Source organism: Antechinus flavipes, chromosome 4 (assembly GCF_016432865.1).
Source record: "Antechinus flavipes isolate AdamAnt ecotype Samford, QLD, Australia chromosome 4, AdamAnt_v2, whole genome shotgun sequence".
NCBI classification, from domain to species: domain Eukaryota; kingdom Metazoa; phylum Chordata; class Mammalia; order Dasyuromorphia; family Dasyuridae; genus Antechinus; species Antechinus flavipes.
In genome coordinates this window covers 416,420,096-416,432,981 of record NC_067401.1, presented here as the reverse complement: position 1 = coordinate 416,432,981, position 12,886 = coordinate 416,420,096, and the positions used below count along the sequence as shown (strand labels likewise).

At 35.2% G+C, this 12,886-nt stretch overlaps 1 protein-coding gene across 1 annotated transcript in view; it reads right to left on the bottom strand.

Annotated features, from left to right (window-relative positions):
- The window catches only part of ABL2 (ABL proto-oncogene 2, non-receptor tyrosine kinase), a 102,127-nt gene that overhangs the window by 18,985 nt on the left and 70,256 nt on the right, over positions 1–12,886 (bottom strand). Inside the window, 3 exon segments of the mRNA XM_051998862.1 lie at positions 981–1,253; positions 3,861–4,156; positions 6,567–6,737. Coding sequence (XP_051854822.1) covers positions 981–1,253; positions 3,861–4,156; positions 6,567–6,737 — 740 coding nt within the window.

Sequence of the window (12,886 nt, the reverse complement as noted above, 5' to 3'; positions counted from 1 at the left end):
AGGAGGATAATGGCATGGTCAGACCTATGTTTCAAGAAATGTCCAGTAGACAGACAGTGATTCAGAACTGAAGCTCAGTGCTGGATATATAGATCCTGAGAGGATATAAGAGGATATTTGAATCTACAGGCATTGCTGAGGTCACAGAGAGAATGTAGTAAGAGATGAGGATCAGGACAGAATCTTGTGGTACAACCACACAGAAAACAGGCTCAGAGATGGTCCACCATAGAAGACAGAAGAGAGGGGCTTTTTTTGTAGGAGATCCAGGAGACAGCAGTTACAAAAAAGGGAAAAGACAGTATTTAAAATGAAGTGGTGGTCAACAGTGCTGCAAGCATGTTTCCTTATTTGTAAAATGGACATCACTATACCTGTATTACTTAATGCAGAGTTGTAAAGAAAATGTTTTGTAAACCTTAATTGACACAGACACAGACACACACACACACTCTCTCTCTCTCTCTCTCTCTCTCTCTCTCTCATTCTATTACATTGGGATGACAGTAGAAACACTGATTTCGCACAAGATTGCAGAGAGAGGAGAAAAAGTGAGGGCAGTAGCAAGAACTCAGAATAAAGTATAAACCAGTTCACTAAAGCTGTTTTTAATCCGCTTCACCCCAAAAACTGCAATTTAACAACACTAGCAGAAACCTTGACTAGAAAGGGGTATGCAAAACATGTTTTTTTGTTTCAAAAGATGAAATTGATTTCTAACTTCCCACTGAGAGCAAACTCCACAGTCTGACTCTCCCACACATGGGTTTCTCTGCAATTCAGTCAACTTTCTCTACTAAGATAATGTGCAACTACATCTTCAGGAAAGGACCTGAGGTTAACTATCACAATTTGCTTAAGTGTTTGGCATCTGTGGGTGGAAAGCACTCAAAAGGCAAGGACATGCTGATATTTCTAAGTGAGTAAGCTCAGTTCAAGAAACACAAGACGCCCAAATAGAGAGATTCTCAGCTACTTACCTTCAGTGTTTTCACAGCAACGGTAAGACTGTATTTCTTCCAGACACCAACATATACCTCGCCGTATTGGCCACCCCCAAGTTTGTGCTTCATGGTGATATCAGTTCGTTCCATTTCCCACTTGTCATGGATAGGGGACACTCCATAGACTGTAGGCTTATTGCACTTTGGTGCTGGATAGTGCAAGGTTGTCACCAGCCCATCAGCCACTGTAGAGTGATGATGAACAAGCTCTGCCAAAGTGCTAAATCGGCTTTCTGCTGTCACATACACCTGAGACAAAATAGGGAAGAAGGAGAGTAGTAAATGAAAAACAAAACAAACAAAACCACCAACTTGAAAACACAAGACAGTAAAAGTGAATCTCTTTATTGAACTAAAACAGAGAGAGTATTCAATATTCATAGATTATATGAAAAATCTTGATGATACCAAAGGCAGCATAAAACTTCAACTATACTATCCTTTCCTTTGAGAGATGAGGGAAAGTAAAGTCATTCAGAAGCTAATTTCTGTGTAACAAAAATATTTCTATAAAGAAGGACTGAGTCATTTGCAAATGATTATATAAGAAGAGTAGACACATCTAATTCATACCAATATTCTATAATGAATGATAAGCGAAGTGCTCAACATGAGCCTCAGGCACATAAATTACTATTTTCTGAACTGTATGACAACCTTTCAGAGACACAGAGACAGAGAAACCTTTTTAAATCAATCTCACATACTGAGCTTTAGCCTATAAGATATACTCTGTTTTAAGATAAAAGGATAATTACAACTTACAAAGATTAGGAGATGATTATTAAACTTTACAACTATTTACAATAGGGGGAAATTTCATCCAGATTATTTAATATATTAAAATTTTTTAAATTAGAAAAATACTGAAATCTTGAAAAACAGATTTTTTCAGGAAAATAAAGAAGACTGCCCAATATCAGTGAAAGTCTGGATTTTAGTCCCAGATCTATCAAAAATTGTGGCCTAGAAAAAGTAACTTAGCCACTTCAGGCTTTGGTTTTCCATCTTTAACAAATCAAACCACTTCTATCAACAAAGTCAACAGCAACATACTAAAAGCCACCAAATTGCCCACTCAACTCTCAGGGTACTCCTCAGTAGCTATAGCTGCAGTATAACCAAACACCACCAATATTCCCCCCAAATAAACTAAAAACACAATCAACCCCCAAAAAGTACTATTTAAACTCACAATAATAGCGCAACTCAAACCCCCACTAGCTACAAGACTCAATCCCCCATATACAGGAGAGATCAGACTAGACAAATATCTAAGGATCACTCATGCTATCAAATGTTATGATGCTTTATTTGCTGAGTACAACAAGTCCTCATCCACTAATGTTCCATTTGAATGCTTCACTGTGGTTTGGGAAATGACCTCCATACTCCTGAGACTATGTAAATAAAGCAAACAGAATGAGGTAATAAACTCTTGCAGATTTTATCAAATTGCAAAGGTTCTTAGCATGGTCCATGAATAAATTGTAGAGTAAACTATTATCTCTAGACCAGCCTAAGTTTTGGTTCAGTCTAAATTCATCACCAGAAGATTGCTCACCAAGTGATAAAATATTTAGTTATAGAAGCTCTTTAAGGATCTTCTACTAAGGTATAAGAGATTGCTGGGAATAAATAAGTGCAGGAAATGTTCTTTTTCATGGAACAAGGATCCATGAAACAAGATTCACTTAGGTGAAAATTGAAAAATTTGTTCTAGGTCACATGGTACTAAGGTCAATCTGCCATAATTTATAAAGTCACAAAATTTGTCATCTGTGATTGTTAGTTGTTAGAATCCTTACAAAGTGTTAACTCATTAGAGTTGACGGAAACAATGCTTGTGTGCTTAGGATTTACACCTTTGGGAGGATTCACACATTAGAGCTCACACCTTTGAGAGTTCACACATTAGCTCACACATTGGAGTTCACAAGTTCGGGAGATTCACAAGTCAGAAACCCACAATCCCACTCTCTCAGAAGAGGAGTAAACTTTTGGGTTCACACCTTTAAGAGATCATATATAAGTAGCTTTTAGAGCTTCAGTCAGTCAGTCTGGAAGATTGCAGGAGTTGGAGTTGAGATAGAGGCAGAAGCTGGCAGAGGCATAAGACTAGCAACGAGAGCTCCCGTACCAAAGAAAGCTAACTGGGCTATTTTGGAAGACACAACAAAAGATTGGCTTTTAAATCCTGGCTGCATTTGAGATGATTATTACTTGGAACGGAAACTAAGGCTGCCTCCAGAAAACCTCCCCAAGAAACCTGCTCCCAGAAAACCATTATATTTTAGAAAAAGAAGAGAACACTACATGTGATTCTTTTTTTTAAAACCAACTTCTCTTTCTAATAAGTAACAGGATCTTGTACTCAAAGTAAAAAGAATGTTTTATCATTTTTCAGAGCTATGACTTCAACAGATAAACGAAATTATTTGCAAGACTATTTTAAAAGCCTTTGGGAAAAGAAATTATATGCTGAAGAAAAAAATCTAAATAGACCAAACAGCAGTTGCCTTTATTTGCCAAATGTTCAAGATTTTTAATTTTAGCTCTTCTAATGCTTCTATATACTATTATAACACTTTACATTTAGAAGATATTTCTGCACATGTTTGATGCTTACAATATTATTACTATTCAGAAACAAATAGGGTTGGTGTTATACTCATTTAAGAGAAGAAGAAAATTGAGGCTTAGAGGTTAAATATGATTTTTTTACTCCAAAATCACACAGCCATCAATTGACTCCAAAAATCTAGATCCAAATCTAGCTCTTCTATATGCAGGCCCTGTTTTTACACCACCATTCAGCTTCTTAGCTCCCATGAAGTACTCGGGGGCATAGCTTACCTTTCCATCTGTGGTGGTATTGATCCTGTAGTGGTATACACGTCCCTCGTACCTAAGCGAGATGGATAGTTGCCCTGGGCTGCTTTCACTCTCCCGCACAAGGAAGCTGCCGTTGATAAGGCTGCTAAGCAGATATTCAGCTGCACTTCGGGACACTGGCCCATGGTACCAGGAATGTTTCTCCAGGCTGTTCACTGGGGTGATATAGTTGCTTGGCACCCAACCTTGCCCATTCTTAGAGCGTACCTCACTCCATTCACCATTCTGGTTGTAACCAAGGACTCGGAGCTTTTCACCTGGACAGAAATTAGCAACAAAGGAGGAGGTAAAAAAAGGGATTTTAGGATTTCTATTCAATTACAGATACAAAACCAAAAACTCATTAACAAAATATCCTGAGAAGCAAACATTACTTATGGAGGTTTCTTAATAAGAAACCTTAAAATGAAATTAAAACCATTATCTGATTTATTAACAAATTATACACACTAGAAAGAAAAAGGAATCTATACATAAAAGAGAAAACTTAAAATCTGAGGACCATAACAGCTGAAAGCACAATCCTTTGACATCATGATAGAATAACTCAGATTAAAAGAAAAAAAACCCAAAATGTATCAGTAGAGCAAAAATCTGCAACCATATGAAACTATTTTGAAAGATCTAAGATTTCACTAGTATGGGTACTTTCCTCTTTCACTAATACAAATCCCACTTCATTAGTTCATATTATCAAAAAGAATAGTTTACCTTCTGATTGGCTCTACCCTAAGCCAGGCTGTTTTTCAGGTGACAGACATGCAGTAGGCCACTGCGTTAGTATTTTCACTAACATTTCATGTTATGTTATTATTTCAGATTGGTTCACATATTGTCTACACATCCAGTCATTTGCACTTTGTCCTCCCCATCAGAACATGAGCTCTTTGAGGTGAGGATTGTGTTTCCTTTCTTTTCATCTCCAGGGCTTAGCATAGTGCTAAGTAGGCACTTCAAAATGATTGCACACTGAATGACATGACTCCCTTGTTTTACAGAAGAAGAAATGTAAGGCCTAAGATAGTCTGAGCACAATGAAAAGCCTCTCCTCTAAAACTCTCCAGGTTCCAGAGTAAATCAATCTGGGTTCAAACCTTTCCTGCTTAACTGGACAAGTCCCTATCATTTCCTGGGCCTCGGTTTACTTAAAGATGAGCGGGCTGAAGGGGATCACCTTGGCGGTCCCTTTAAGCTTTGGAACACTGTGGAGCCAAAGGCCAACCATTAAGCCCCTGAGTCTCGGGTAATTCCTAAGACTTCTTCTAGAAGGGATTTATGCTTGTGAAGGAATTCTTTCTGGAAATCACAGATCCTTACACATAGTGATGAAAACTATCAACTCCTGCTCTTGTAAGGAACATGAAGACATTCTCCTTAAGTAAATGAAAATGTAACAAGAGGTATCAAACTTTTAGCTTGTAAAAGTCCAGAGTGCAGCCCAAACACATTGAACTAGAACTGGAAAATGTTTAATAAAATAAACAACATTACAATATAACATATATAATGTTACTTTGTGATTTCCTAAACCAACATGTGACCTAGAGAGATGAGTTTGCCACCACAGTTACAGTCTCTCTATAGATGATGATGACGATGATAATGATAGTTAAGATTTATATAGTACCATCCTGTGCCAGACACTATGGTAAACACTTTACAATTATTCTGTCATTTGATCCTCACAAGGGATCTGGGAGGTAGGTGCTATTTTTATCCCCTCTTTATAGATGAAGAAATTTGAGGCAAACTGAGGTCTAGTGACTTTCCCCAAAAATCATACAGCTAGTGTTTGAGGCTGAAATTGAGCCTGAATTTTCCTGACTCTAGGCCCTATGCTCTAGCTATAATATTCACTAGCTGTTGTGGATGGATATATTCTATTTCTTCATCTGGGAACCCACAATGATGACTTTGTTCTCTTCCTAGTGCCAGTGTGCCAAAAGCTGTAGCAAAGACTGGATGAGGGTTAGAATTCACCTCATATTTGACCTTTATAATAAAAAAAACTACATTCCATTTGAAAAAAGTCACTAAAAAAAAAAAAAAAAAAGCATCACCTTTTTCCTACCTTTCTCATTATCATTTAGGCAACACAAATCATCTTCTCCAAGTTAGGAATCAATAGGGGTGGAAGCATTACTACTTAAGTCATTGTTTTTGAGTGCTTTTAAAAAAAAAATTTCTCTAAGGCAAATAGCAGCAGCATCTCATATACAGAGACCATAATTCTGGTTGTACTATTGTTATTAACAATGCACAATGCATCTGTATACTAGGTTTTGACCATTTAAAAAATGTTCTCACAAATCCTTTATTTACTTATCAAATCAACTATCTGTGATGTCAACAAACAAGTGTTATTCTCATTATACTGTTGAGGAATCTATGTCTGAGTTAAATAATGGCACAGCTAGAACCAAGACCAGAACTCAGTAAGAAACTGGGGAGGAACAGAAGGTATTCTAAGTGAATCTACCACTCATTAGCTGTGTGATCTTTGGCAACTCAAAAGACCACTTTGGACTTTGGTTTTCCTCCTCTCTAAAAATAACATTATTTTTAAGGGGCTTTTTTTAAGCCCTTAAAATCTAAGATTCTATGAATTTTAACACAACATTATCTACATGAAACTGAAAGGTGTAAAAACTACCCCCATAACTGTACCTTTGGTGATGCTGAGTGTGTTATCACCACTTGCAACAAAATCATAAAGTGCAACAAAGAGATTGGGGTCACTCTCAGTGGCTCCAAGCAAATTCTCCTTGGAACTCCACCTGATGGCTTCATTCAGTGCCTGGGATTCAACTTCACAGCCATAGGGACGGTGAAGGGCTTCTGAAAAGACACAAAAAGAAAAAGATATTTAACTTACACGCAATGGCTAGAAATTCATCTGAATTTGTGCACATAATTTCTGCCATTTCTGTGAACTGATCAAGTTCCAGGGCATGGATTTTAGGGAAGAAGAGTCTTGTGTCTTTACCAGTATTTAATAGGTAATCTCTTAACATTTTAGGTATACAGATTGCTTTTTGCAGCCTGCATATAATACAGTGGCCATAGAAAAGAATTGCAGTCATAAATCTAAGCTTTAATTTACTAAAGTTAAAAAAGTTAGTGACATGGAAAATTCACTATTTCTTAAAATAAAACTAGAAATTTAAGAAACAAATAGTCAAGAATTCTGTTAATCACAATGAATATTTTTTAAAGACTAAAGAATAGGTGTGTGTGTGTGTGTGTGTGTGTGTGTGTGTGTATAAATGGCTTATTTCAATCAAAAGACAAATCCCAGAAAAATTAGTAGAGAATCTTTAAGGTAAAAAATTATCATAAAGGCACCAAATGGCTTGGATCTTGTATTTCTTACAGAAAAAAGAAAATTTTAACCTTAAAAAAAGAATTCCTAAAAATATCTCTATTACAAAGTACCCTGATTCAATATAAGAAATTCATGACATTTCGAGACTATAGTCATTTTATATAAGTTGATTAAACACTTATTGATTGCTAGGTATCATGATCGGTATCAGGTATGCAAGTATAAAAGAGAACCTTCCTATATCCTACTGCAAAATAAATAAATATAAAATACATAAGAATATATAGTAATTTGGACACAAGGTACAACTGAGAAAATTAGGACAGTTCTCCTAGAGAATGGCCTTGAAGGAAGTGAGGATGAAAACATGATTTATTAACTACTTATTATATATGCCAGACATTATGTTAAATGTAGAGGATCCAAAAAGAAAAGGGTAGACAATTCCTGCTGTGTAAGAGCTCACACTTCTTGAGATAAACAACCCATAAAAGGAAATTCAGCTGGCAAGGTGAATGCAAAACCTCAGATTAAGGTAAAAGTTGGAGCTCATAGAGGGTGGGTTACGTTAGTAAGATAAGTTAGTAAGTAGACAGTGACATGGGCCTGTAGGAAAGAGAAACAAGGCAGATGATAAGGCCAGATGGTCCTTCACTGCACTAGAAGAAACAGACTTGGTGACTCCTATAGCATTTAAACTATGTCAACAGTAAAGCAGCCCAGAGGAAGGCTGGAAGAAAGGAAGAGAAAGAAGGGAAGCAGAGGAAGGCTCAGTAGTGACAGAAGGGCTCCTTAGCCCTGGGCCATTCCAGAGGAGTTATAAGGGGCAAAGAGAAGGAAGGAGAACATTCTAGACAGGAAGGTAGCCAATGCAAAGGAAAAGAAACAGAAGAAGGAATATCATGTAAAAGGAATAGTAAGCAGGCCATTTGGCTGAAACAGAGTAGGTGAAAGAAAATGTATAATCAGCCAAGATAAAAAAGGTTTTAATTGCTAGATGATTTCTAAGCAACTGGCACAATTCTTGGCACTGAAAAGACACAATAAATGCTATACAAGAGCCAAGAACAAGCCATGAAGTTTCTTAAATAAGGAATTGACATGGTCAAATCTGTGCTTTATTTAGGAATATAAATTTGGCAGCTTTATAGAGCTGATTGGAGAAGAAGCAAGGAAACCAATCAAAAGTTCTGGATAACAGTCCAGGTAAAGATAATGGTAGTCTGAACAAGGATGATTATAAGTAAAAAGAAAGAACTTTATGTGAGAGATGATGAAAAGAGAGATTTAGAACAGAATTGAACTTTAGTGAGTAAAAGAATGGTTTTTATCTTGACAGAAAAAGGGAAATCAAGAGGGAGACTGAGATGAGGAGAGATAATAAGTTAAATATTGGGCATGTTGAGTTTGAGATGTGTGCAAAAAAAAAAAAAGATAGTTTCTCATTTCCAAGAGCCTGCTAAATCTCTCTCCAAAGTGAAGTGAATACTAGATATATGGATGTGGGAGTTATCTTAATAGATATCATAGTGAAATTAATGGTAACTGATGAAATAACCAAAAGAGGGACTATAGAAAGAGACAAGAATAGAGATAAAGATAGATACAGAGAGGCCAGGATATATCCTTTGGGTACAATTACACATAGGGACCACCATATGATTAATGATTCTGAAAAGGAAGTTGGAAAAAGGCCAGTTCCACAGGTAGGAAGATAATAGTTAAAAGGTAGGAAGAAGTAGTAGACTTCATTATTAAGGGAAAAAAGAAAAGAAAGAAAGTACCCAAGAGAAAAATTTTTGTCAACAGGTGCACAGAATATAAGAAGGATGAAGAAAGGGTAAAGATCATTGGATTTATCAGTAAGGAGATAACTGGTGATTTGAGAAGAAAAAAGTATTAGTTAAGTGGGGGAGGAGGGATGGAAGCTATATTGCAAAGGTTTGAAAATTGTATGTAAGGAAATGGAAGCTTTTTCTTAGAAATTAGATATGAAGGAAAGAAAGACATAGGATGAAACTTTAAGGCAGGATAAAGTTATGTGATAATTTAAGAATGGGAGAAATCAGTATATCAATTAACAAATAGAAGTTGAAAATATGGAGAGAAAGAAGCATGATTGAAAGGGAAGGATTGTCAGAAGAAATAAGAAGGGATGACATGAAGGGCTCAAGTAAAAGATGTTGGAGCTAGTCAGTAAAAAGGTCATTCTGAAAAAATTCAAGTAAAGAAGGAGATGATGAGTTAAGGAAGCAATTTAAACTAAACTAAAATGATGCCATGTGAATAGAGGAGACAGAGCCATTATAGAGGTAGATTTGACAAGACTTGGCAAATACAAACTTTGTTTGTGTGGTCAATGGAATATTACAGCACCAATAAATGATGAATGTAAGGAATTCAGAGCAACATGGGAAGATCTTTATGAAAAGTGAAATAAATAAAACCCAAAGAATAATTGCAATGACAATAACAATGTAAATGAAAAAAAATTACTAAAAATAAATCAAAATGAGTAACTGGAAAAAAAAAAAACACACACCCAGAAATTTATTTCTGAGCTTAAGACAGAAGTAGAGAACTCCTGGGACAGAATATAGTATATTCTATCAGAAGCAGTCACCATCAGATATTTTTGTTTGTTTTCCCTTGTCTTCAAGGAGTGATTGAAATGACTATGGTATGAAAACAGAAGGCATCAATAAAATGTGTCTTTTAAAGAAGACCTACATAAAATAGTACTGAGTTATGACACAATGAAAAACATAAATTTTATTTTTGTAAATATTTATGTGACCTTAAGCAAATTATTTAATCTCTTTCTTCCTATTCCTTCAGCTATAAAATGCACGAAAGAGATTACTGTTAAAATTACTTCTATTTCTAAATCTTATGATCCTAGGCTTCTAATTCCAAAATGTTACTTTATTTTTTGCAATGAATTATAACTAGTAACAAATATGGGATATAAACTATTTCTCAGCACAAAGTATTTACTGTAAAAAGGGTCACAAATTTTTAAAAGTACTCTATTTGTAAATCCTAATTTTAAATAATATTCTGCTCCTCCACCTATGATTGAGGGGAGGGAGGGTCTGTTGAGAAGAGGGATGGTTTGACTAAACAAAAAGGTCCTCCTATTTACTTCCCTCTCTTCCCTCCCCCCTTTGTTTTCAAATCATTCATGGTCTCTTTCCCGTATAGCCAGTCTGTACAGGAAATCCATTCATAAATCATCTTACTTCTCCTAACACTGAACTAGTAAAAATTAAAGGAAATAAGATTCTAAAATTGAGAGAAATTTTAAAATGAACATAAAAAGTACTTCTTAAATTGTACACAGTAAATAATAGACTTAAAGTTGGAAGGGACCTCAGGAAAAACTGAGGTCCAAAGAAATTATGATTTGTCTAAATGTCATTTGCATCTGGAGCAGGACCAAGATTGAAGTCAGTTGACTCCAAACTTAGGGCTTTTTCAAGCTACTAAAGAAATAAAAAACTTAAGCAATTAGGTAGGTAAAGCAACCAAAAGTCATCATATGTCTAAGTCACTTCCTAGAGAACTTAAAAACAAAAAACAAAAATCATAGACATTGGTTGGTTTAAATGTATCCTGCTCAGAAATAAGGGATTAGATTACATCATTTTTGTCTTATATAATTTTTTTTCTATCATCGATTGTGTTTAAAATAGAAGTTAGATCTCACAGTGAATTATAAATCAGATTTTGTTCTTGTTCTTTCACCTATACCAAATGGAAGATAAGTTTTGTCACCACATTATTACACAGCTAAAAATAAAGAAGAGAGAGAGAGAAAGAGAAAGAAAGAATGCAAGAAAGAAAAAGAGAGAGAGAGAAGAAGGAAGGAAGGAAGGGGAAAAAAGGAAGAAAGGAAGGAAGGGAGAGAAGAGAGAAAGAAAGAAACTTTTTTTTGGAGTTTTTCTACTGCTACACTCCAGGAATACAAAAAAGAAAACGAAGATAAAACATATTCTTAAAGAAACACTTGCTTTTGTTAAGGAATTTTTTTTCAATATTAAGATTATTACAAAATAAAAGTCAAATTCAAACATAAAATTTGATTTTATTGAATCTTTAAAACCTCTTTTGCCAATTAGTGATGCAGCAACAGTTGTAGTTAATTTAATAATTACCCTCTACTATACTTCCATGAAAGAATTAGAAAAACAAATTTTAAAGACTTCATTTAGACATATAATTTTTTTAAAGTCTCAATTACTGACATTTTGGATAGTTTTCTCTTTATCAAGTTGGAGTAACCCATAGAATCTATGCTCTAAAAGTGTTTTCCTTTACCATATATTCTTTTAGTCTCTGTTTAGTCATCGCTTGAGAAATGATATATAACAAAGAATCCCTAAAAGACAATGTGCCTTTTAGCCTATTAGTCTCTTATCATGCAAATTTCCTCATATCTGAACTATTACCTAGAAATGTTATCCATTTTAATTTTACAAAATACCAAAAACAGAGTCAGAAGAATTTCAGAAAAGGTTCCCATTTAAATCAAAAGAAAATATCATAGTGCAAATTGTTCAAAATAGCATTTCATTCTGAGACACTGCCATAGTGGCCACCAATCCAATCTACCTTTCCTCCTCCTCCCCAACCTCATGCCCAGTCTTATCCTGGAATATACCTCTCAAGTTGGGTAAATCAGTTTCGGATGCTTCATTGTACAGGCAGCAAAACAACTTGTCTTGTTCTCTGGCATAACTACTAGAAGGTAACAGGACCGTCCCAAGGATCATACTCTGTTCAAAAGCATAAAAGCCAAGCTTCTGAGCACAAGAGGAAGCCTTAAAATCCCACTTCCTGACTAGCAAGGCCACATTCCTTGCAGCAGTTATTCACACACTCCAAAAGCCAGGGAGAACCAATGAAAAGAGAAATACTTAAAATTTCCCAAATGGGTGGAGTGACCTTAAAGAAAATAAATATCCAGTGCCAAACCTCTTGATTAGCTGGAAATTGAGTCAGGATGGAGATGACTTCAAGAGTTCTGAGTTTAAAAGCTATATTTATACACATACATATGAGTAACAGTTTACTGTTAGACATGTTAGGATCAGCATATTGAACGTGGGTTTCATTCCACAGGCATGAGATTGGAAAGGAGAGTAGGGGAAAGTAAGGTTTCCTTGGAGAAAGCATGTTTACAGTAAAACATTACATACATTAAAAAAAAAAAATAAGAGAAATTGCTCAACAAGATTCATCTTTTACATCATACAAATTTGTTCATGAAACCACAAGCAAAAAGTGAATAGTTAAGATCCGATTCATTTATACAAGAATCAGGAAACTACTAGCACTGTTAAAAAGGTAAGAAATCTATCTAATATTCTGGGTTTATACTTCATATAAATGTTCAATTAAAGTAATTGGAAATTAAATAATCTAACTCTAAAGAATGAGTGGGTCAAATAACAAATCATAGAAACAATCCATTAATTTCATCCAAGAGAATGACAATAATGAGACAATACACCAAAACTTTATGGAATGAAGCCAAAGCAGTTCATAGGGGAATTTAACATCTGTAGGTGCTTACATGAATAAAATAGAGAAAGATGAGATAAATAAATTGGGCATGCAACTAAAAAAGTTAGAAAAATAACAAATTAAACCCTCAATT